Source organism: Aedes aegypti, chromosome 3, assembly GCF_002204515.2.
Source record: "Aedes aegypti strain LVP_AGWG chromosome 3, AaegL5.0 Primary Assembly, whole genome shotgun sequence".
NCBI lineage: Eukaryota > Metazoa > Arthropoda > Insecta > Diptera > Culicidae > Aedes > Aedes aegypti.
The window spans coordinates 202,006,366-202,032,471 of record NC_035109.1 but is presented as its reverse complement, the minus strand read 5'-3'; the positions used below and the strand labels follow the sequence as shown (position 1 = coordinate 202,032,471).

The window sequence follows — 26,106 nt, the reverse complement described above, 5'->3', positions numbered from 1 at the left end:
TGAGCTTCAATCGCATTTCATTCATTTTTGAGCATTAACTGATTAGATAAAATTTACTTTATCATACAGGCTCTAAGCTCTAAGTAGGTTCACATCTAAGAGTGGACTGTTCCTTCTTGTCTGAAGTTGATAAGTTGGATTTTACAGTAGTTATTTTATATTTTTTATAGTTTTTTTTTATATTTGCATCATAGCTTTATGTTGTTTGTAGAACGTGTTGGAATTTTTTTACGCAAATATTTATTAAATTCTCCTAATTTATTGACAATTTCATAGTGTCCGGATTTCGAAGCAAAAGTGTCCGCGATTGGAAGCATGCATTATTCAGTGTCCGGATTTCAAAGCAAGACATCCCACACGTTTAGTGTATTTTAAGTGGTTTATATCATATTACTCGTTATTTTTAATTCAATATTGCTTTCAAAAGACAGCTGTTTACATACTTCAACGAAAAAATTCATCCCATAATATGAAATTCCTTGAAAAATATTGAGTTGAAGCTGTCTAGGTGCTTAGGTGTCCGGATTTCGAATCAAAACGGTAATTTCAAAAAATGTATGTGCATTTTTAAAAAGACGCGGTGCCTGAATTAGATGAAAGACCATTTTCGTGGGTCTTAAATTATGGTCCAACCGGTTTGATAATAACTAAACTACCAATCACGATTTTAATTTACATAGCCCTGCCGTTTCTATTTAAGTGTCTCTGTACTATTCTATCATGGACACAATGCATTAAAATCGAACTATGCATTTATACTATTACAGAACATTGTCGAGAAAATTGACCAAAGAACTTTTGCCAAGCGAAAAGCACTGGACGCACTAGTGCACCGTTTCAAGACTTTGAGCGCCGCTTACGAAAAAGAACTGGTAAGTCTAAGCAAAGTGATCGTGTGATCCTAAGCATCGATTGTTTTCTATCTTTTCGTCTCAATTGGACAACCCATAGAAATTAATTGATCGTGCTCATCTATTTCACGACTTTCTGTTCTTCACGTTGCTGTTGCTGTTTGCTGTTGGTGGATCAATCAGATCAAGGTCTCAGAATTGCAGGACAGAACGAAATTTATGGATCCGCAAGAACTGTACGAGGAGATCGAAGCGAAGAGCTACGAACTTGAATTGCGACATTGTGGCACACGTATCCGTACGGCAGACGCTATAAATAGAGCATATAATGAAATAATTCGAACGATGCTGAAGGTAAGCTTTCGGTTTTTAATTTTCTTCTCCTGTAATTTGCAGAATAATTTCCTTTAGAGTTTTGCGCCGCCTCTCCTTTCCAAACAATTATTATAAATATACGGCGCCGAGTGCCAATAAACCGGTGGTGTATGCGAAAACATAAGGAATGGTACATCATGGTTATCGAGGGTCAACATTCAAAGACAAATATGCGTTGAAAATTGTGACTTTGTATTTTGACAAAATGTTCCTACAATTTTATACAACCTGCAATACTATGGAACACATGATATTATACAAGTTAAGTGACACAAATAACACACCGCTAAGTTTCTTGATGAAATGTGTTCATCTTCTTCTTCTTCTTGACATAACGTCCTCACTGGGACAGAGCCTTGTTCTCAGCCAGTGTTCAATGAGCACTTTTACAGTTATTAGCTTTCTTTGCCAATATTGCCATTTTCACATTCGTATATCGTGTGGCAGGAACGATGATGCACTATACCCAAGGAAGTTAAGGAAATTTCCTTTACGAAAAGATCCTGGACCGACCGGGAATCGAACGCAGACACCTTCAGCATTACTTTGCTTTATAGCAGCGCTAAAGAAGGCCCCCATAATGAAATGTGTTATTCTAAAAAAATCATAAGAGTGAATATTAGCATGCACAGTAAAGTTTTTATATCCCGTCGTTATTGCTGCACCTCGCTTTAGAAATATTCAGTAAAATAACATTCAAACTGTTGTAATGGCATAACAGAAACAACGTAATTGGTCGATTAAAATTGTTTCTTATATTTTAATAGAACAATTTGAACATAATTTGACGCTATACTCAAGACGCTGCCATGATGTGCTACTGCCATATCCGTACAGAGCACAGTATTCAATTTCTAGAACGGTCTGTATGTTTCAAAACAACCTACACCTTACGCTATTAAGAATAATGAAAAAGAACTCTACTGAATGATATATCTATGATGTCTGATGTGATTTGTATTGCGAAAAAAATATGTGTTCTTTTAGATTTACAGAACAAAAAATGAGGAACTTCCATTAAGTACACGGACTATTTGCATTGAAACAATAAAAGTTTTTGCAATTTTGTTGACTGCTTTTCCCAAAATTAAATTTGTTGAAAAAAATAAAATTAAAATTAAAAATTATAAAATTTTGTTGGCAGAATTGTTTTAATAGCTGGACATCATGAACTTTGAGAGGTTAATAAAATATTGTTTCATTGATCGATCTGAAATTTTGGTCAGTCAGTTGTTATTAAACCAAAATGTCCCTTACAGGTCCACTGTGAAATCCAAATTTCAGGACAAAATTCTAAGCTCCATCAAAATGAACAAAAATCAACCTACACGTAACTTAAACTTAAGAAAACATGAAAAAGTCGTATTTGAGACGATTAAGATGCATTTTGAATTGAATTGAGAATATTTGTAAGGATTATGAATTTTCGGAAAATGTTAATTAAGGTACTGTAATCCGGGTAATTTTCCAACTTTTTGTTGTATTGTCCTTCGGAATCAAAACAAATGTCAACAAAAATCGGCAAAAAGTACTCCCTTGATCTTGATCAGTTTATTATTATTATTATTATTATTATTATTATTATAGAGTTTTGGCACTTCTCAGCAAAAAAATGCTGGAAACTTTCACCTACCCCGGGCAATCTGTATGCCAAAGGGGATTAGGCTCTGTGGATCTCATTGGTCGGTCTTACTTATCCTAATGAGTCTGCTGGATGAGCTTCTCAGTTGTGGTGGTTCAGGAACCGTCTAACTATGCTGCAGGTTCCAAGAATCACCGCCTTTTGGATGCTGTGTAGGTCCTTCTTCAATTCCAGCTCGTCTAGGGACCTTAGGAGAGATTTCGGGACAATTCCGGTCGCTGAGAGGACTACCGGAACTATACGGACGTCCTCTAGGTGCCACATCTGCTTCAACTCCTCCGCCAAGTCGTGGTACTTCGCTATCTTGTTAGAGAACGTTGATTGGACATTGTGGTCCAGCGGTACAGCGATGTCGATGAGGGTAACTCGTTTCATTCTTTTGTCGTAGACTACAATGTCGGGGCGGTTGGCACGGATGAGAACGTCCGTTATGATCTCGCGATCCCAATACAGCTTTATGCAACTATTTTCCAGAACCGGGTCAGGCAGGTACTTGTAGTAGGGCACAAATCGATCCACCAAGTTGTGCTTAAGGGCAAGCTGTTGATGCACAATCTTGGCAACTTCGTTGTGACGATCGAGGTAGGCTGATCCAGCTAGTACTGAACAGCCGGCAACGACATGCTCGATAGTCTCCCCTACTGAATTGCACTTCCTACAGCGGTCCTCCACGTCTTCGTGCAATATGTAGTGCCGATAGTTCTTCGTCGCAATTACCCGGTCCTGGATGGCTACCATGAAACCTTCTGTTTCTGAGAAGAGGTCACCCCGCACCAGCCACGTGTTTGACGCCACCTTATCGATGTGCTCGAGCTCCAGTTGATGGGGGTGCGTTCCATGCAACTCCTTCTGCTTCCACATTGCGATCATCTCATCGACAGTTTTGATGTCGCAGTTCAGCTGGTAATCCTCCTGCGCCAGATGCAGGGCGCTGAAGCCGTGATCAGCTTCGCATACAGTGCGGTAAATTTCGTGGCGGTTCTGGCTTTCTACGAAATATGCCCGCAGCTGCTGGATCTGGGAGACACATAGTGCCTGGATATCGGTGACGCCTCTTCCTCCTGCTGCACGTGGCAGGGTGACTCTCTCAATGGACGATTTTGGGTGGCGCATTCGGTGCTTGGTGAACGCCACTCGTACTGCTCGTTCTATCGCCTCCAAGTCAGTCTTGGTCCACTTTACCACCCCGAAACTATACGTCAACTGGGGCACAGCAAACGTGTTGATCGCCTTCACCTTGTTGCCGGCAGACAGAAAGCTCTTCAGAATACAGTTGACACGTGATAAAAACTTTTCCTGCAGCTCCTTCTTGATCATCGTATGGCGAATACCTCTAAGTTGCAGGAATCCAAGGTATTTATACGTTTCGCCTTCAATCATATTCCGAATCTCCTCCTGCTCGTTGACGCGGAAACAGCTGGCATCCATAACTTGACCCCGACGTAGATGAATTGACCTGCATTTGTCAATACCGTAATCCGGGGTAACATTGATCAGCGGGGTAACATTGATCGGGATGACTCATCTTGTTAAACGTTCAAATAAAGATTTATTGATGAAACATTTTCGAACCATGAATGGTGCCTCTCTTTCGTATATTCATAAGCTAATGATAATTAAGGTTTTTGCCAAAATTGCGTTTAGCTCATGCGTAAATTTGTCAACTTTTTGAAACAATGATTTCTATCATTTTCACTGACACTACCGAAAATTCATGTCTCACATGAGTTCTGCAGACGATGTGATCAAGGAAAATGCGGGTGTTACTAAAAATGGCATCGCCGAAAACGATTCCGTTGTCAAATCTTTCATAAGTTTATTCAATTAGGCAACATTAACTAATTACTATTACAAATGTAGAATTTCATGAGAAATTGCCTACTTTTAGGCGTATTCCGCGGTTCAAGGTGATTTTAATTTTGAAATAACTCAAAAAGTTAATGACTTGTAAGAGTTTGGTCTTCATATTCGGCTTCAGGGGCCCTGATTTTAGTAAGTAACGACATTTCCAATATTAGCGAACGTTGTTTACTTGGGTGATCAATGTTACCCCATATCAGCTGAATCAAAAAATCACTTAAAACATTTATTTAAACATGTTTAAATCTTTCGAAAAACAAAATAAAGTACATAGTTAGGAGCGGTGGGTGCCAGTACTTGTTTTAAAAATATGAAACTTGTAACATTTGTATTGTGAAATGAAAAATTTAAGAAAAACTAAAAAAAATGATCAATGTTACCCCGGATTACGGTACCAAACTCCATCCGGATGTCGTTACTGAATGTCGTAACTAGCTGCAACAGCTGATGCAGCCTCTGCACTGATTCCGCAAATAGCTTCAGGTCGTCCATATAGAAGGTGTGGGTAACTCTTGTGCTCCTTTCCCCACTTTTCAGTTGGTAGCCATAGTTGAATTGGTTGAGTGCTTTGCTGAGGGGGTTCATGGCCAGGCAAAACCACAGCGGACTAAAGGTATCGCCTTGAAAAATCCCCCTCCTGATGCTGAGAGTCCTGGACCGTAACACAGCTGTACCGTCGGTAATGTGTAGGGATGTGCTCCACATCCCCATCGCGTGTTGCATCAGCCTGATGACGTTCCTGTCTACCTTATACAACTGCAGTACCTTGAGAAGGTACGAGTGCGGTACTGAGTCGTATGCCTTTTTGTAGTCGATGTACGCCATACTCAGGTTCCTTTGCTTTTGGGTAGCTTGCCCTACAATGACTGCATCTACGACGACCTGATCTTTGCAGCCTTGCGTGTTTCTGCGACACCCTTTCTGTTCCTCGGTCATCACGTTGTTGGCGTCGCAATGGGCTTGCACCCTCCTCGCTATTACCGACGATAGCACTTTATACAGACTTGAAAGGCACGTTATTGGTCTGTACTTCGCTGGGTCAGCTGTGTGTTGGTCCTTTGGCAGAAGAAATGTGACACCCCTGGTGATGAATTCCGGTAGCTGCGTGGGGTCTCCTAGTACCGTATTGAAGCATTCCGCCATCCGCCCATGGATCGTTGTGAGTTTTTTATATTAAAAATTGTGCACAAAATCAGGTCCTGGTGCAGCCCAATTCCTGGTATACCGGGTAGCTTCACGTATATCCTGAGCGGTTACCACGACCGCGGTCATGTCTCCAATTCCATCACATTGTCTCTTTTCTTCTGCTAACCACATCCCATCGCCGTTGTGTTCGGTGGGGTTCTCCCATAAATTGGCCCAAAATTGTGTAACGTCGCCAATCTCTGGAAGTCCCTCGCCAAAGTCGACCTTGTCATTTCGGATGCGGTTGTAGAACTCCCTCTCGTTTATGTTGAACATCCGGTTTTGTTCCTTCCGCTTCGAACATTCTCCATAACGTCGCAATCGTTTCGCAAGAGCACTCAACCGCTGTACATGGGTGTCGAGGATCTCAGTAATGTCGACTTCTCTGAGATCTCGGAGCTCTGCGGGCCTAACAATTTCAGCAACATGACGAACCAGCCTCGTTGATCGATTCCCCTGCTTGTACTGTGTTAATCGACCAACCTTTGATCGCAGTGTTGCGATTCGGCTCTCAAGGCGTCGCATCCATACGGGTTTCTGTGCGTTGGGGCGTGTGCCATCTTCTCCTTGCGGGCGCGTTTGCAATCCCAACGTCTTAACTACAGCTATTGCAGCTGAATACACGATAAACTGCAGATCCTTAAAGGTCTCCACGGCTTCCAAGTACTGTGGCAAAATATCCTGATTTAGGATGCTTACTGCACTCGTCAGCCGGTAGGAATACCGCAGCTTTGGTATTCGGTGCCGGGACATGGGGTCTGTCCCACGGAACTGCGTAACTGCTGTGCCCATATGGAGTGCTAGTTCGTCTCGTAATTGCTGTCGTTGCATATCCGCTGTCGGTCCTGGAGCAGTGGGTGCAGGTGAATCACGACTCTCACTCGTGATCGGTGCATCCAGCCCAACAGAACTCCTTCTCGACGTATCGCTCGATCTTGTCCCCTCCTCTCCTATCTCCCTCTGCACTTCCAGCTTGATGTACTCCACTTCTGCAGCGGTGAGCATATTATGAGACATAATTGCACGCTGCCGTGTGTACAGCTTGTTCAAGTCAAGCTGGCGCGCAAAGCGAGGAAATCGCTCGTTGAACATCTCCAGCATCCCTGATCTGCCAGACATGTCCGTCTCCATCCTTGTGCAGACATAGTAGTTATTAGTAGTAGTTATTATTATAGAGTTTTGGCACTTCTCAGCAAAAAAATGCTGGAAACTTTCACCTACCCCGGGCAATCTGTATGCCAAAGGGGATTAGGCTCTGTGGATCTCATTGGTCGGTTTAACTTATCCTAATGAGTCTGCTGGATGAGCTTCTCAGTTGTGGTGGTTCAGGAACCGTCTAACTATGCTGCAGGTTCCAAGAATCACCGCTTTTTGGATGCTGTGTAGGTCCTTCTTCAATTCCAGCTCGTCTAGGGATCTTAGGAGAGATTTCGGGACAATTCCGGTCGCTGAGAGGACTACCGGAACTATACGGACGTCCTCTATGTGCCACATCTGCTTCAACTCCTCCGCCAAGTCGTGGTACTTCGCTATCTTGTTAGAGAACGTTGATTGGACATTGTGGTCCAGCGGTACAGCGATGTCGATGAGTGTAACTCGTTTCATCCTTTTGTCGTAGACTACAATGTCGGGGCGGTTGGCTCGAATGAGGACGTCCGTTATGATCTCGCGATCCCAATACAGCTTTATGCAACTATTTTCCAGAACCGGGTCAGGCAGGTACTTGTAGTAGGGCACAAATCGATCCACCAAGTTGTGCTTAAGGGCAAGCTGTTGATGCACAATCTTGGCAACTTCGTTGTGACGATCGAGGTAGGCTGATCCAGCTAGTACTGAACAGCCGGCAACGACATTCTCGATAGTCTCCCCTACTGAATTGCACTTCCTACAGCGGTCCTCCACGTCTTCGTGCAATATGTAGTGCCGATAGTTCTTCGTCGCAATTACCCGGTCCTGGATGGCTATCATGAAACCTTCTGTTTCTGAGAAGAGGTCACCCCGCACCAGCCACGTGTTTGACGCCACCTTATCGATGTGCTCGAGCTCCAGTTGATGGGGGTGCGTTCCATGCAACTCCTTCTGCTTCCACATTGCGATCATCTCATCGACGGTTTTGATGTCGCAGTTCAGCTGGTAATCCTCCTGCGCCAGATGCAGGGCGCTGAAGCCGTGGTCAGCTTCGCATACAGTGCGGTAAATTTCGTGGCGGTTCTGGCTTTCTACGAAATATGCCCGCAGCTGCTGGATCTGGGAGACACATAGTGCCTGGATATCGGTGACGCCTCTTCCTCCTGCTGCACGTGGCAGGGTGACTCTCTCAATGGACGATTTTGGGTGGCGCATTCGGTGCTTGGTGAACGCCACTCGTACTGCTCGTTCTATCGCCTCCAAGTCAGTCTTGGTCCACTTTACCACCCCGAAACTATACGTCAACAGGGGCACAGCAAACGTGTTGATCGCCTTCACCTTGTTGCCGGCAGACAGAAAGCTCTTCAGAATACAGTTGACACGTGACAAAAACTTTTCCTGCAGCTCTTTCTTGATCATCGTGTGGCGAATACCTCTAAGTTGCAGGAATCCAAGGTATTTATACGTTTCGCCTTCAACCATATTCCGAATCTCCTCCTGCTCGTTGACGCGGAAACAGCTGGCATCCATAACTTGACCCCGACGTAGATGAATTGACCTGCATTTGTCAATACCAAACTCCATCGGGATGTTGTTACTGAATGTCGTAACTAGCTGCAACAGCTGATGCAGCCTCTGCACTGATTCCGCAAATAGCTTCAGGTCGTCCATATATAAGGTGTGGGTAACTCTTGTGCTCCTTTCCCCACTTTTCAGTTGGTAGCCATAGTTGCATTGGTTGAGTGCTTTGCTGAGGGGGTTCATGGCCAGGCAAAACCACAGCGGACTAAAGGTATCGCCTTGAAAAATCCCCCTCCTGATGCTGAGAGTCCTGGACCGTAACACAGCTGTACCGTCGGTAATGTGTAGGGATGTGCTCCACATCCCCATCGCGTGTTGCATCAGCCTGATGACGTTCCTACCTTATACAACTGCAGTACCTTGAGAAGGTACGAGTGCGGTACTGAGTCGTATGCCTTTTTGTAGTCGATGTACGCCATACTCAGGTTCCTTTGCTTTTGGGTAGCTTGCCCTACAATGACTGCATCTACGATGACCTGATCTTTGCAGCCTTGCGTGTTTCTGCGACACCCTTTCTGTTCCTCGGTCATCACGTTGTTGGCGTCACAATGGGCTTGCACCCTCCTCGCTATTACCGACGATAGCACTTTATACAGACTTGAAAGGCACGTTATTGGTCTGTACTTCGCTGGGTCAGCTGTGTGTTGGTCCTTTGGCAGAAGAAATGTGACACCCCTGGTGATGAATTCCGGTAGCTGTGTGGGGTCTCCTAGTACCGTATTGAAGCATTCCGCCATCCGCCCATGGATCGTTGTGAGTTTTTTATACCAAAATTGTGCACAAAATCATGTCCTGGTGCAGCCCAATTCCTGGTATACCGGGTAGCTTCACGTATATCCTGAGCGGTTACCACGACCGCGGTCATGTCTCCAATTCCATCACATTGTCTCCCTTCTTCCACATCCCATCGTCGTTGTGTTCGGTGGGGTTCTCCCATAAATTGGCCCAAAATTGTGTAACGTCGCCAATCTCTGGAAGTCCCTCGCCAAAGTCGACCTTGTCATTTCGGATGCGGTTGTAGAACTCCCTCTCGTTTATGTTGAACATCCGGTTTTGTTCCTTCCGCTTCGAACATTCTCCATAACGTCGCAATCGTTTCGCAAGAGCACTCAACCGCTGTACATGGGTGTCGAGGATCTCAGTAATGTCGACTTCTCTGAGATCTCGGAGCTCTGCGGGCCTAACCATTTCAGCAACATGACGAACCAGCCTCGTTGATCGATTCCCCTGCTTGTACTGTGTTAATCGACCAACCTTTGATCGCAGTGTTGCGATTCGGCTCTCAAGGCGTCGCATCCATACGGGTTTCTGTGCGTTGGGGCGTGTGCCATCTTCTCCTTGCGGGCGCGTTCGCAATCCCAACGTCTTAACTACAGCTACTGCAGCTGAATACACGATAAACTGCAGATCCTCAAGGTTCTCCACGGCTTCCAAGTACTGTGGCAAAATATCCTGATTTAGGATGTTTACTGCACTCGTCAGCCGGTAGGAATACCGCAGCTTTGGTATCCGGTGCCGGGACATGGGGTCTGTCCCACGGAACTGCGTAACTGCTGTGCCCATATGGAGTGCTAGTTCGTCTCGTAATTGCTGTCGTTGCATATCCGCTGTCGGTCCTGGAGCAGTGGGTGCAGGTGAATCACGACTCTCACTCGTGATCGGTGCATCCAGCCCAACAGAACTCCTTCTCGACGTATCGCTCGATCTTGTCCCCTCCTCTCCTATCTCCCTCTGCACTTCCAGCTTGATGTACTCCACTTCTGCAGCGGTGAGCATATTATGAGACATAATTGCACGCTGCCGTGTGTACAGCTTGTTCAAGTCAAGCTGGCGCGCAAAGCGAGGAAATCGCTCGTTGAACATCTCCAGCATCCCTGATCTGCCAGACATGTCCGTCTCCATCCTTGTGCAGACATAGTAGCAGCGAATCACATACATATTCATCTCCCTCGTCCACATGATCCGCTGCCGTCGGCCGCCTGCCAACGTGAGTGACTGACGTCTATCAGCCACAGCAACATCGGTAGGTGCAACATGGCCTTGGTGATTTCTGCTGCTGCCGTTTCTGTTTCGCGTTCGCGGTACGGGCTGTGCCCGTTGACTGGAAGGCCGCTCTTGCACATTATCCTCTTCCAGCCGCTGGCCGCTCGCTCTGTCCCCCGTCCCAGGACCAGCTCCAGTAGGGGCTCCCTCCTCGGGCGATCGCATTCTTCTATTCCTCATTGATCGTGTCTCCATTGTTGGGTTTGCTTTCATTCCCGGAAGCTACGGGTTCTGCATTGGCATTTCCTCCAATTACAGTGCTTAATAGCTTGGTTCAAGCGCCGCTGCTCGCCGAGGGTGGTTTTACATGGACGCCCAGGATATTTTACCTCAAGCTCCCACCTACTCGAGATGGTGGTTTTTCATGGACGCCCAGGAGTTATGTTGCCTGAGCTCCCACCTATTTATTATTATTATTATTATTATTATTATTATTATTATTATTATTATTATTATTATTATAGAGTTTTGGCACTTCTCAGCAAAAAATGCTGGAAACTTTCACCTACCCCGGGCAATCTGTATGCCAAAGGGGATTAGGCTCTGTGGATCTCATTGGTCGGTTTAACTTATCCTAATGAGTCTGCTGGATGAGCTTCTCAGTTGTGGTGGTTCAGGAACCGTCTAACTATGCTGCAGGTTCCAAGAATCACCGCCTTTTGGATGCTGTGTAGGTCCTTCTTCAATTCCAGCTCGTCTAGGGACCTTAGGAGAGATTTCGGGACAATTCCGGTCGCTGAGAGGACTACCGGAACTATACGGACGTCCTCTAGGTGCCACATCTGCTTCAACTCCTCCGCCAAGTCGTGGTACTTCGCTATCTTGTTAGAGAACGTTGATTGGACATTGTGGTCCAGCGGTACAGCGATGTCGATGAGTGTAACTCGTTTCATCCTTTTGTCGTAGACTACAATGTCGGGGCGGTTGGCACGGATGAGGACGTCCGTTATGATCTCGCGATCCCAGTACAGCTTTATGCAACTATTTTCCAGAACCGGGTCAGGCAGGTACTTGTAGTAGGGCACAAATCGATCCACCAAGTTGTGCTTAAGGGCAAGCTGTTGATGCACAATCTTGGCAACTTCGTTGTGACGATCGAGGTAGGCTGATCCAGCTAGTACTGAACAGCCGGCAACGACATGCTCGATAGTCTCCCCTACTGAATTGCACTTCCTACAGCGGTCCTCCACGTCTTCGTGCAATATGTAGTGCCGATAGTTCTTCGTCGCAATTACCCGGTCCTGGATGGCTACCATGAAACCTTCTGTTTCTGAGAAGAGGTCACCCCGCACCAGCCACGTGTTTGACGCCACCTTATCGATGTGCTCGAGCTCCAGTTGATGGGGGTGCGTTCCATGCAACTCCTTCTGCTTCCACATTGCGATCATCTCATCGACGGTTTTGATGTCGCAGTTCAGCTGGTAATCCTCCTGCGCCAGATGCAGGGCGCTGAAGCCGTGGTCAGCTTCGCATACAGTGCGGTAAATTTCGTGGCGGTTCTGGCTTTCTACGAAATATGCCCGCAGCTGCTGGATCTGGGAGACACATAGTGCCTGGATATCGGTGACGCCTCTTCCTCCTGCTGCACGTGGCAGGGTGACTCTCTCAATGGACGATTTTGGGTGGCGCATTCGGTGCTTGGTGAACGCCACTGGTACTGCTCGTTCTATCGCCTCCAAGTCAGTCTTGGTCCACTTTACCACCCCGAAACTATACGTCAACAGGGGCACAGCAAACGTGTTGATCGCCTTCACCTTGTTGCCGGCAGACAGAAAGCTTTTCAGAATACAGTTGACACGTGACAAAAACTTTTCCTGCAGCTCCTTCTTGATCATCGTGTGGCGAATACCTCTAAGTTGCAGGGATCCAAGGTATTTATACGTTTCGCCTTCAACCATATTCCGAATCTCCTCCTGCTCGTTGACGCGGAAACAGCTGGCATCCATAACTTGACCCCGACGTAGATGAATTGACCTGCATTTGTCAATACCAAACTCCATCCGGATGTCGTTACTGAATGTCGTAACTAGCTGCAACAGCTGATGCAGCCTCTGCACTGATTCCGCAAATAGCTTCAGGTCGTCCATATAGAAGGTGTGGGTAACTTTTGTGCTCCTTTCCCCACTTTTCAGTTGGTAGCCATAGTTGCATTGGTTGAGTGCTTTGCTGAGGGGGTTCATGGCCAGGCAAAACCACAGCGGACTAAAGGTATCGCCTTGAAAAATCCCCCTCCTGATGCTGAGAGTCCTGGACCGTAACACAGCTGTACCGTCGGTAATGTGTAGGGATGTGCTCCACATCCCCATCGCGTGTTGCATCAGCCTGATGACGTTCCCGTCTACCTTATACAACTGCAGTACCTTGAGAAGGTACGAGTGCGGTACTGAGTCGTATGCCATTTTGTAGTCGATGTACGCCATACTCAGGTTCCTTTGCTTTTGGGTAGCTTGCCCTACAATGACTGCATCTACAATGACCTGATCTTTGCAGCCTTGCGTGTTTCTGCGACACCCTTTCTGTTCCTCGGTCATCAGTACTGCTCGTTCTATCGCCTCCAAGTCAGTCTTGGTCCACTTTACCACCCCGAAACTATACGTCAACAGGGGCACAGCAAACGTGTTGATCGCCTTCACCTTGTTGCCGGCAGACAGAAAGCTCTTCAGAATACAGTTGACACGTGACAAAAACTTTTCCTGCAGCTCTTTCTTGATCATTGTGTGGCGAATACCTCTAAGTTGCAGGAATCCAAGGTATTTATACGTTTCGCCTTCAACCATATTCCGAATCTCCTCCTGCTCGTTGACGCGGAAACAGCTGGCATCCATAACTTGACCCCGACGTAGATGAATTGACATGCATTTGTCAATACCAAACTCCATCCGGATGTCGTTACTGAATGTCGTAACTAGCTGCAACAGCTGATGCAGCCTCTGCACTGATTCCGCAAATAGCTTCAGGTCGTCCATATAGAAGGTGTGGGTAACTCTTGTGCTCCTTTCCCCACTTTTCAGTTGGTAGCCATAGTTGCATTGGTTGAGTGCTTTGCTGAGGGGGTTCATGGCCAGGCAAAACCACAGCGGACTAAAGGTATCGCCTTGAAAAATCCCCCTCCTGATGCTGAGAGTCCTGGACCGTAACACAGCTGTACCGTCGGTAATGTGTAGGGATGTGCTCCACATCCCCATCGCGTGTTGCATCAGCCTGATGACGTTCCCGTCTACCTTATACAACTGCAGTACCTTGAGAAGGTACGAGTGCGGTACTGAGTCGTATGCCTTTTTGTAGCCGATGTACGCCATACTCAGGTTCCTTTGCTTTTGGGTAGCTTGCCCTACAATGACTGCATCTACGACGACCTGATCTTTGCAGCCTTGCGTGTTTCTGCGACACCCTTTCTGTTCCTCGGTCATCACGTTGTTGGCGTCGCAATGGGCTTGCACCCTCCTCGCTATTACCGACGATAGCACTTTATACAGACTTGAAAGGCACGTTATTGGTCTGTACTTTGGTGGGTCAGCTGTGTGTTGGTCCTTTGGCAGAAGAAATGTGACACCCCTGGTGATGAATTCCGGTAGCTGCGTGGGGTCTCCTAGTACCGTATTGAAGCATTCCGCCATCCGCCCATGGATCGTTGTGAGTTTTTTATACCAAAAATTGTGCACAAAATCAGGTCCTGGTGCAGCCCAATTCCTGGTATACCGGGTAGCTTCACGTATATCCTGAGCGGTTACCACGACCGCGGTCATGTCTCCAATTCCATCACATTGTCTCCCTTCTTCTGCTAACCACATCCCATCGTCGTTGTGTTCGGTGGGGTTCTCCCATAAATTGGCCCAAAATTGTGTAACGTCGCCAATCTCTGGAAGTCCCTCGCCAAAGTCGACCTTGTCATTTCGGATGCGGTTGTAGAACTCCCTCTCGTTTATGTTGAACATCCGGTTTTGTTCCTTCCGCTTCGAACATTCTCCATAACGTCGCAATCGTTTCGCAAGAGCACTCAACCGCTGTACATGGGTGTCGAGGATCTCAGTAATGTCGACTTCTCTGAGATCTCGGAGCTCTGTGGGCCTAACAAATTCAGCAACATGACGAAGCAGCCTCGTTGATCGATTCCCCTGCTTGTACTGTGTTAATCGACCAACCTTTGATCGCAGTGTTGCGATTCGGCTCTCAAGGCGTCGCATCCATACGGGTTTCTGTGCGTTGGGGCGTGTGCCATCTTCTCCTTGCGGGCGCGTTCGCAATCCCAACGTCTTAACTACAGCTATTGCAGCTGAATACACGATAAACTGCAGATCCTCAAGGTTCTCCACGGCTTCCAAGTACTGTGGCAAAATATCCTGATTTAGGATGCTTACTGCACTCGTCAGCCGGTAGGAATACCGCAGCTTTGGTATCCGGTGCCGGGACATGGGGTCTGTCCCACGGAACTGCGTAACTGCTGTGCCCATATGGAGTGCTAGTTCGTCTCGTAATTGCTGTCGTTGCATATCCGCTGTCGGTCCTGGAGCAGTGGGTGCAGGTGAATCACGACTCTCACTCGTGATCGGTGCATCCAGCCCAACAGAACTCCTTCTCGACGTATCGCTCGATCTTGTCCCCTCCTCTCCTATCTCCCTCTGCACTTCCAGCTTGATGTACTCCACTTCTGCAGCGGTGAGCATATTATGAGACATAATTGCACGCTGCCGTGTGTACAGCTTGTTCAAGTCAAGCTGGCGCGCAAAGCGAGGAAATCGCTCGTTGAACATCTCCAGCATCCCTGATCTGCCAGACATGTCCGTCTCCATCCTTGTGCAGACATAGTAGCAGCGAATCACATACATATTCATCTCCCTCGTCCACATGATCCGCTGCCGTCGGCCGCCTGCCAACGTGAGTGACTGACGTCTATCAGCCACAGCAACATCGGTAGGTGCAACATGGCCTTGGTGATTTCTGCTGCTGACGTTCCTGTTTTGCGTTCGCGGTACGGGCTGTGCCCGTTGACTGGAAGGCCGCTCTTGCACATTATCCTCTTCCAGCCGCTGGAATTATTATTATTATAGAGTTTTGGCACTTCTCAGCAAAAAATGCTGGAAACTTTCACCTACCCCGGGCAATCTGTATGCCAAAGGGGATTAGGCTCTGTGGATCTCATTGGTCGGTTTAACTTATCCTAATGAGTCTGCTGGATGAGCTTCTCAGTTGTGGTGGTTCAGGAACCGTCTAACTATGCTGCAGGTTCCAAGAATCACCGCCTTTTGGATGCTGTGTAGGTCCTTCTTCAATTCCAGCTCGTCTAGGGACCTTAGGAGAGATTTCGGGACAATTCCGGTCGCTGAGAGGACTACCGGAACTATACGGACGTCCTCTAGGTGCCACATCTGCTTCAACTCCTCCGCCAAGTCGTGGTACTTCGCTATCTTGTTAGAGAACGTTGATTGGACATTGTGGTCCAGCGGTACAGCGATGTCGATGAGTGTAACTCGTTTCATCCTTTTGTCGTAGACTACAATGTCGGGGCGGTTGGCACGGATGAGGACGTCCGTTATGATCTCGCGATCCCAGTACAGCTTTATGCAACTATTTTCCAGAACCGGGTCAGGCAGGTACTTGTAGTAGGGCACAAATCGATCCACCAAGTTGTGCTTAAGGGCAAGCTGTTGATGCACAATCTTGGCAACTTCGTTGTGACGATCGAGGTAGGCTGATCCAGCTAGTACTGAACAGCCGGCAACGACATGCTCGATAGTCTCCCCTACTGAATTGCACTTCCTACAGCGGTCCTCCACGTCTTCGTGCAATATGTAGTGCCGATAGTTCTTCGTCGCAATTACCCGGTCCTGGATGGCTACCATGAAACCTTCTGTTTCTGAGAAGAGGTCACCCCGCACCAGCCACGTGTTTGACGCCACCTTATCGATGTGCTCGAGCTCCAGTTGATGGGGGTGCGTTCCATGCAACTCCTTCTGCTTCCACATTGCGATCATCTCATCGACGGTTTTGATGTCGCAGTTCAGCTGGTAATCCTCCTGCGCCAGATGCAGGGCGCTGAAGCCGTGGTCAGCTTCGCATACAGTGCGGTAAATTTCGTGGCGGTTCTGGCTTTCTACGAAATATGCCCGCAGCTGCTGGATCTGGGAGACACATAGTGCCTGGATATCGGTGACGCCTCTTCCTCCTGCTGCACGTGGCAGGGTGACTCTCTCAATGGACGATTTTGGGTGGCGCATTCGGTGCTTGGTGAACGCCACTCGTACTGCTCGTTCTATCGCCTCCAAGTCAGTCTTGGTCCACTTTACCACCCCGAAACTATACGTCAACAGGGGCACAGCAAACGTGTTGATCGCCTTCACCTTGTTGCCGGCAGACAGAAAGCTTTTCAGAATACAGTTGACACGTGACAAAAACTTTTCCTGCAGCTCCTTCTTGATCATCGTGTGGCGAATACCTCTAAGTTGCAGGAATCCAAGGTATTTATACGTTTCGCCTTCAACCATATTCCGAATCTCCTCCTGCTCGTTGACGCGGAAACAGCTGGCATCCATAACTTGACCCCGACGTAGATGAATTGACCTGCATTTGTCAATACCAAACTCCATCCGGATGTCGTTACTGAATGTCGTAACTAGCTGCAACAGCTGATGCAGCCTCTGCACTGATTCCGCAAATAGCTTCAGGTCGTCCATATAGAAGGTGTGGGTAACTCTTGTGCTCCTTTCCCCACTTTTCAGTTGGTAGCCATAGTTGCATTGGTTGAGTGCTTTGCTGAGGGGGTTCATGGCCAGGCAAAACCACAGCGGACTAAAGGTATCGCCTTGAAAAATCCCCCTCCCGATGCTCAGAGTCCTGGACCGTAACACAGCTGTACCGTCGGTAATGTGTAGGGATGTGCTCCACATCCCCATCGCGTGTTGCATCAGCCTGATGACGTTCCCGTCTACCTTATACAACTGCAGTACCTTGAGAAGGTACGAGTGCGGTACTGAGTCGTATGCCATTTTGTAGTCGATGTACGCCATACTCAGGTTCCTTTGCTTTTGGGTAGCTTGCCCTACAATCAATGTTGCTGAACAACGATCGGAAACGCGAGGCACGATGAATTTTCGTAGGCATCAAAACAGAATCTGCGAATAAACACAAACAACCGTTCGGGCGCTTCATTCGTTCGTGTTTCATTTTCGGATCGCTGTTTTTCCCGACGCTATCATCGGGTGATTTTCCATCGCTCGATAATGTGAACGGTACGATCCACGCTGCCTACTCTTCGCGAAGAACAGGAAAATATTCATTTCGATCATCTTCATGCGGGCTTGCAACAATCACGCTAAACTTGCTCCGCTCAAAAATGAGGGCCGAGCGCACAAAATTGGCCTCTTTTAGTGCAGCACAGATTCTGTGCAAAGGGGCTGTACACAGTTTTGTGCAAACGGTGGTAAACAAAACTGAATGAGTGAATTGCGCACAGAGCAGGAATGCTTGGAATGCGGAATTCGTTTCCATTTTTGTTTTGCTTCTGAAAACATAAAAAAAATAACATTCCAATTTTAAAGATTTTCAGAGATTTTTTCATTTGAATAGCCGAAGCGGAAGCAAATGGGGAAAAAACTTTCGCATTTGCAACCATCTTCCGGCTTTTCGCTAGAAAACATCTCAGAAAACTCCCCATCTTACCAACGGACAACTGTTTGCTGCCACGCGGGATATCATTGACAGTTCCGTTTCCATCGATCCCGGACAGCCGAAGGCCAAAACGTCGACAACTCACAGAATGAGTGCGACCTACCCAGAATTTTCACTCAGTCAGCCAGTTCTGCATTGGTTGCCTCATTCTGTGTAGTTTTAACACATGCGCTGCGTGGGGCTGGCTTAGCGTGGAGTGTTTGCTTGACGTTACGAGAAGAAGCAACCTTGCAATGAATCACGAGAATGAACAGCGCGTGGATAAATGAATCCTACAAGTGGAAAGGCTTCGCGAACCACTTATCGGTGTGTTCATTTTGCTTCTTCGGCGTTGCATCCGTTCGCTTTTTGTGATGCTCTTCGTGACGCAAAAAAGAAAAATGAATTTTGGCGAATGTTGGATCGCGAAGATGCGTCGATCATTGTTCACGAAGAAGATCCATCGCAACCCTGCCTACAATGACTGCATCTACAATGACCTGATCTTTGCAGCCTTGCGTGTTTCTGCGACACCCTTTCTGTTCCTCGGTCATCACGTTGTTGGCGTCGCAATGGACTTGCACCCTCCTCGCAATTACCGACGATAGCACTTTATACAGACTTGAAAGGCACGTTATTGGTCTGTATTTCGCTGGGTCAGCTGTGTGTTGGTCCTTTGGCAGAAGAAATGTGACACCCCTGGTGATGAATTCCGGTAGCTGCGTGGGGTCTCCTAGTACCGTATTGAAGCATTCCGCCATCCGCCCATGGATCGTTGTGAGTTTTTTATACCAAAATTGTGCACAAAATCATGTCCTGGTGCAGCCCAATTCCTGGTATACCGGGTAGCTTCACGTATATCCTGAGCGGTTACCACGACCGCGGTCATGTCTCCAATTCCATCACATTGTCTCCCTTCTTCCACATCCCATCGTCGTTGTGTTCGGTGGGGTTCTCCCATAAATTGGCCCAAAATTGTGTAACGTCGCCAATCTCTGGAAGTCCCTCGCCAAAGTCGACCTTGTCATTTCGGATGCGGTTGTAGAACTCCCTCTCGTTTATGTTGAACATCCGGTTTTGTTCCTTCCGCTTCGAACATTCTCCATAACGTCGCAATCGTTTCGCAAGAGCACTCAACCGCTGTACATGGGTGTCGAGGATCTCAGTAATGTCCACTTCTCTGAGATCTCGGAGCTCTGCGGGCCTAACAATTTCAGCAACATGACGAACCAGCCTCGTTGATCGATTCCCCTGCTTGTACTGTGTTAATCGACCAACCTTTGATCGCAGTGTTGCGATTCGGCTCTCAAGGCGTCGCATCCATACGGGTTTCTGTGCGTTGGGGCGTGTGCCATCTTCTCCTTGCGGGCGCGTTCGCAATCCCAACGTCTTAACTACAGCTATTGCAGCTGAATACACGATAAACTGCAGATCCTCAAGGTTCTCCACGGCTTCCAAGTACTGTGGCAAAATATCCTGATTTAGGATGCTTACTGCACTCGTCAGCCGGTAGGAATACCGCAGCTTTGGTATCCGGTGCCGGGTCATGGGGTCTGTCCCACGGAACTGCGTAACTGCTGTGCCCATATGGAGTGCTAGTTCGTCTCGTAATTGCTGTCGTTGCATATCCGCTGTCGGTCCTGGAGCAGTGGGTGCAGGTGGATCACGACTCTCACTCGTGATCGGTGCATCCAGCCCAACAGAACTCCTTCTCGACGTATCGCTCGATCTTGTCCCCTCCTCTCCTATCTCCCTCTGCACTTCCAGCTTGATGTACTCCACTTCTGCAGCGGTGAGCATATTATGAGACATAATTGCACGTTGCCGTGTGTACAGCTTGTTCAAGTCAAGCTGGCGCACAAAGCGAGGAAATCGCTCGTTGAACATCTCCAGCATCCCTGATCTGCCAGACATGTCCGTCTCCATCCTTGTGCAGACATAGTAGCAGCGAATCACATACATATTCATCTCCCTCGTCCACATGATCCGCTGCCGTCGGCCGCCTGCCAACGTGAGTGACTGACGTCTATCAGCCACAGCAACATCGGTAGGTGCAACATGGCCTTGGTGATTTCTGCTGCTGCCGTTTCTGTTTTGCGTTCGCGGTACGGGCTGTGCCCGTTGACTGGAAGGCCGCTCTTGCACATTATCCTCTTCCAGCCGCTGGCCGCTCGCTCTGTCCCCCGTCCCAGGACCAGCTCCAGTAGGGGCTCCCTCCTCGGGCGATCGCATTCTTCTATTCCTCATTGATCGTGTCTCCATTGCTGGGTTTGCTTTCATTCCCGGAAGCTACGGGTTCTGCATTGGCATTTCCTCCAATTACAGTGCTTAATAGCTTGGTTCAAGCGCCGCTGCTCGCCGAGGGTGGTTTTACATGGACGCCCAGGATATTTTACCTCAAGCTCCCACCTACTCAAGATGGTGGTTTTTCATGGACGCCCAGGAGTTATGTTGCCTGAGCTCCCACCTATTTATTATTATTATTATTATTATTATTATTATTATTATTATTCAAAATCATCATTAGACGTCTATTAACTAGGAAACATGAAATGTCTGTGGAGCCAACGAAACCTTCAGCATCCTTGGGAAGAAATGTTATTTGGAACCGACCTGATCAAATTCGCCCCAGTGATCAATTTGCCCCCGGATTACGGTATTATCAATTGAAATTTGTTTATACATATTTCATATTACAAAATACATTGTACATTTTCATATATTTCAGAGTATTTCGAAGATACACTATGAAATTTCTCAGAATCATTTGAAATGCCTGAAAAATGTGAATATCATAGTTATTTGTAATGCATTGACAACTATTTCAAGCGAACGGTATTCCACAGCATATTTGCATTTTATTCATTACACTATTAAATTATACATCGCATTGCTTTTGCCCTACATCACATATGAAAAGGCCATAAAATTATCGTAGAGTAATAGAGAAATTGTTCAAAATTGGGAAATATCAATTTTCTTTTGATGAACCATCAAATTTAAAAACGGGCTGTTTTGCGATGTTTCTTCTCGATGTTGAAGATCAGAATAATTTTTTTTTTTTTTTCAAAATACCGTAAAATGGGGTGAATTTGATCACTTTTGAGCGATTTTTTATAATAAAATCTAGTGGGATGCAAATATTATCATCCAGATATTTTTTAAACCAGTATTGATTGGATATTTTTCGAATTATGTAAGGGAAATTTTGATAAAGTCCAATAAAAATATCACAAATAATTCTTAGAAGTCAAAAAGTGAAATTTTCGATTCTGGGGTTAAGTTGATCAATTACTGTGATAGGTTTCCAAAACTAAAGAGGTATGCTATTCACTAAATATGGGATCACTGAATCTGGATCAAGTCTCAAAAATCTTACAACTTGTTGATAAACCGGTAAATTTTATAATTACATTTTGTGATTTACTGAATAAACCACACCAAACGCCTAAATGTAGGCAATTTTCATTGAAATTGACAATCTGTTCACGAAAAAAGCATTTTTTTTCTCTGCAAATGAATTTTTATCCTCAACTCAAATTTGAAAATGGGTTAAGGAAACATATCTGGAATTAATACTACAGTTTATTTAAATGGTGTCTTCATGTGGTCTTAGTTAAAGTCGATTGTTTGAAGAAGAACCCTTCAACAGTTTATTAAACATTTCCATAAAAACCTGTTTTTCTATGATATAATTATTTTCAATGTCAAACTTAATTAAGAAAAACCAAGTTCAGGTACTAGACAATGCAACAACACAGAAATATTGATAATTGAAATTGAATTATAGCCCCATTGACTGATTGTACATGTGGCTACGGAAATGATCAACTTTTCCCCAATGATCAACTACACCCCGAATTACGGTACCAATGATTAAATTATCAGCAGGATTGCTATGATTTTTTTTTAGAAAATATCTACTAAATGCCTTTTCTAAATTTAACTCATTGCGTTTTGTATAACAATATTAGACATACAAAAATTCCAGCAGTATAATATTTCCCTCCCCTTGGTTATGCGACCTTGCCGCGATGGGAGGGCATAATCCATTAGCCCATATGATGGAAACCAAAGGCGTAACCTGTAGTGGTGGTATCACATTTTGGCATTTTTTGCTTAAAGCCGCGTCATAATTCATATGGCATAGACGCAATAATATCTCGGATGTGATCCAACGGACATTCTGCGTCATTGATAGAATTGATGCCCATTTCAAATAATTAATCTATTCGAAGTGGACATTAATACTATTGGTGACGTTCAGTTTGCCTTTTGCTAACCAGAATGATCCGTAGCCACTCTTACTATTAGCTAGCTAGATACATCGTTATCATATACGACGTAGGGAATACTTAGGAACTCTTAGAAAAATGACTAGTAGATTCACTGAGTAGAAATAAGTGGCGACAATCTTATTTTAATATGGTTTTTACATTGCCATAATAAGAAATACCTCTTTTGTAACAGCGGTATAAATAATCTAATTCCAGCTTCATTTTCGCAAAATTTACAAGTAGAAAGTAGGCGTTGTGAAGCATTGCATTTGCCACCGAAAAGTGAATCTTGTAGGAGACTGTAATAGAAGCCTAAGGTAACTTTACTCTTCAATATTCACTATAAAAATGACTATGGAAAGTAAGACGCTGAGATCGATCATTAGGGTACACTTGCTAGTTTCGAAAAATTGTTGAACAGACAAGGAAAGCCACTTTTTTCTTTAAGGATATATGAACGTAATGACCAATAAATACTTTTAACAACAAAAAATGAAATTAACTAGAACTACTACTAAACAGCCTAATTTTGTTAAGACTTGACGACACTTGACATTTAAGACTCTAATCTTACGTAAAAGACAATAGTAATCAGAATAGCACTTGAATGACAAATTATTCAAAACCATTTCGACTAGACAGTATTAGTAATGCACTACTATTTCAAACAAATTCTAATGGAGCTGCTGATTTTCATAATGCTTCCTTTTCTCAGAAGCAAGGGAATATGGGTACTTTTCAAAAACTACCACGTCACAATACTAATAAAAAACAGTGTTCATGTGGGCGCCATTGCCTAGTCCGTCTGAGTATTGGTCCTGGTAGAGGGGAAACTTGGCAAAAGCCAGACCGAGGGTTCAGCCTTGACAAGTTAAGCTGTCAGGCAGCTCCAACTGAATACCATACAAAAAAAAAAAAAAAAAAAAAAAAAAAAAAAAAAAAAAAAAAAAAAAAAAAAAAAAAAAATTCCAGCAGTATAATATTTCTTCAAAATTATGTCATCTTTACCTGGACGTTGTCCAGAAACCTCGCATAATATTGGGAGCTTCGAACAGGTCTCTGTTATAGCCTTATCATTACATATATCACTTTACCTCGAAAGAAAATTGGAAAAGTTTTATGTAATTGTTTAGGTGATTTGGAAACGAAGCAAAACATTGAAATTTCAAGTACTCGAGACAGGAGAATCTGACAACCGTTCGCGTTGAAAATCGATCGAATTGCTTGCTTGCTGGTGGTGACCAATCGATCAAATTATTAACGCGAAGCGCTATTGGTTCTCAAGACTTGTGCTCTTGAAAATTCGAAATGTGACTTTGTTCTATAGTCATCTTAACCAGTGCTGGAAATGGTAATAGTAGTAGGCTTGAATTTCGAGAAACTCACGTGGCTCTTCCCAGTACACTGCCGTGAATCGCAAGTCAGTCCCATCTGTAAAAAGTAGGCATTGAGAAAATGGGCTGTGAAGTTTATAAACTCGTTTTTCATATGAGTATTCGAAAATTTCCTGAGGATCGGAACATGTTTGAATCTTAATGAAATTTTCAGAATTTGCTTTTTACTACGATATTTTTTCGAGAAAAATATAAAGACAATCAAAACATTTGTTCATTTCTGTGTTACATGGTGCAGAAATCTTTTGTGGGACTGATATGCGGTTACTTTTCATTATGGAACAATTTGACTTGCTGGTTTTTCCTAATGTTTCTAAACAAATCATATTACCTCATCAGTGCAGCTGAAAGACCATTGAAAGATATGTTGAAAACTGAGCTCAACTCAATTTTGACGAAAATGCGGTTGGGACTGACTTGCGATTCACTATACTATATTTTTTCTCTTATACATCCATGAAACAGAAAAAAATATTAAAGATTAATTTTTATCAGTTTTTAGCTAAATGCTTATTTTATCACCCCTGTTCATTTTACCGCCACTTCCACTAAATAAACTTGTACTGCTGCTCTTAGACTAGTTACTACATACAAACTAAATAAATATGATATTTTTAGGATTCGATCTACTATGACCCAGTTCTAAATGCGCTACAAGAAGATTTGACTGAACAACATCGATTTATAAACAAGATAAGAAACACGGGAATTCCAACAATGAAGAACGTTCAAAGCTTGCAACAAGAATTTGAGGTACTTTACAAATAATACAATCCACTCTCCTCCATAGCACGATATCGTGTTACAGAACCATAGAAGTTAAAAACAACTTTCCATGAAAAACCATGGTTACCTCCTAAATCCCTTCAACCGCATTTACACAGATTTTAAATTCTATAACTCGATATCTCAATAACTCGATGATTCTTTCAATATCGACTTGTGGAAAAATGGCTGTATCTGATAACTAAGGAAATGTAGGCTATTAATATACCAAACTGCATAAAATTTACTAGATTTTAAAATTGAAAAAATAAATATGGACGGCTTTATTGACGGCTATTGAACAGCAACAAACAATTTTCAACTAAGGGGCTGTCCCGCTCGTGGTAATTTGTCCATACAAAAAAAATTGTATGACCCTGATCATTGACCAGACCCCCCCTTCCCCCATAAATGTCTGTACGTGGTATATGGACGACCCATAATTACTGTTCTCGTTATAATCATCTTATTCTTTCTCAGGATATAGACAGAAAAACGAGCAAGGAACTGACGGACAGATTTAATGCCCTAATGGAACATCGTGAAGTTTTAAACGCAAACAATAGACGTGTGAAAACGCTTGTTCGAAGAGATGTAAGAATTTTTATACGTATTCTATTTATAAGATAAACTATACCACAAAACTATACTCTAATCAATATCAAAATGGAACAAATGTGATAACGATATTTCCATATATCCCAGCCACAGACAAACAGACATAGCACTCTATCCTACTCATTGATTATCTGTTTAACTTTTAAACGACTCTTTTCATACACTTTACGTTTATATATTTGGTGTTTGTTAACATGTTACCTTAGAAAATATCTGATCTGATTCTGATTTTTAAAGAGTGATTTCGATGTAAATCCATCGCGGTACGATCGAGACACACGTAGCATGGCTGATCTGAAGATTCAAATGGAGGAGATCGAGAAGATCTTGAAACAATTGAAAAATGCAACTTCATGTGGAAAACCGAAAGAAATTTATCCAAGGTAAGCCCAAAGTGTCTGGTGAATGTTGAGCAGCTCGATATTATTTGCAACGATCTGCCTTTCCGTTCATACCGCCGCACATCAGTTAATGTAGCAGTGCATTCGTGATTTTGAATAACGTGCCAACACAAGCAGCGCCATTATGTAGCATCATGCAATTAATTGCCTGCAGTTCCAGGCCTCAGTGGAAGGTGAGAAAATGAACGCTCATTTCGAACTGTTTCCTATTTCTCACCACTGACTGCTACATCTTACACTTCGGGGACCGGCGCCGGATTGAGCGATAAAAATTCTTCCCCAAATATAAGTTTGCGTACACCAACGCCACATGATATTTATTATCAACCAATACTCTTTGTA

At 44.8% G+C, this 26,106-nt stretch overlaps 1 protein-coding gene across 1 annotated transcript in view; it reads left to right on the top strand.

Moving 5' to 3' along the window:
• Positions 1-26,106, top strand: part of LOC110679428 — a 50,842-nt gene that overhangs the window by 10,439 nt on the left and 14,297 nt on the right. The window contains exons 3-7 of the mRNA XM_021853965.1: positions 768-872; positions 1,035-1,205; positions 24,599-24,733; positions 25,226-25,339; positions 25,601-25,746. Of these exons, the coding sequence (XP_021709657.1) occupies positions 768-872; positions 1,035-1,205; positions 24,599-24,733; positions 25,226-25,339; positions 25,601-25,746 (671 nt within the window). The remainder of the gene's footprint in view (positions 1-767; positions 873-1,034; positions 1,206-24,598; positions 24,734-25,225; positions 25,340-25,600; positions 25,747-26,106) is intronic.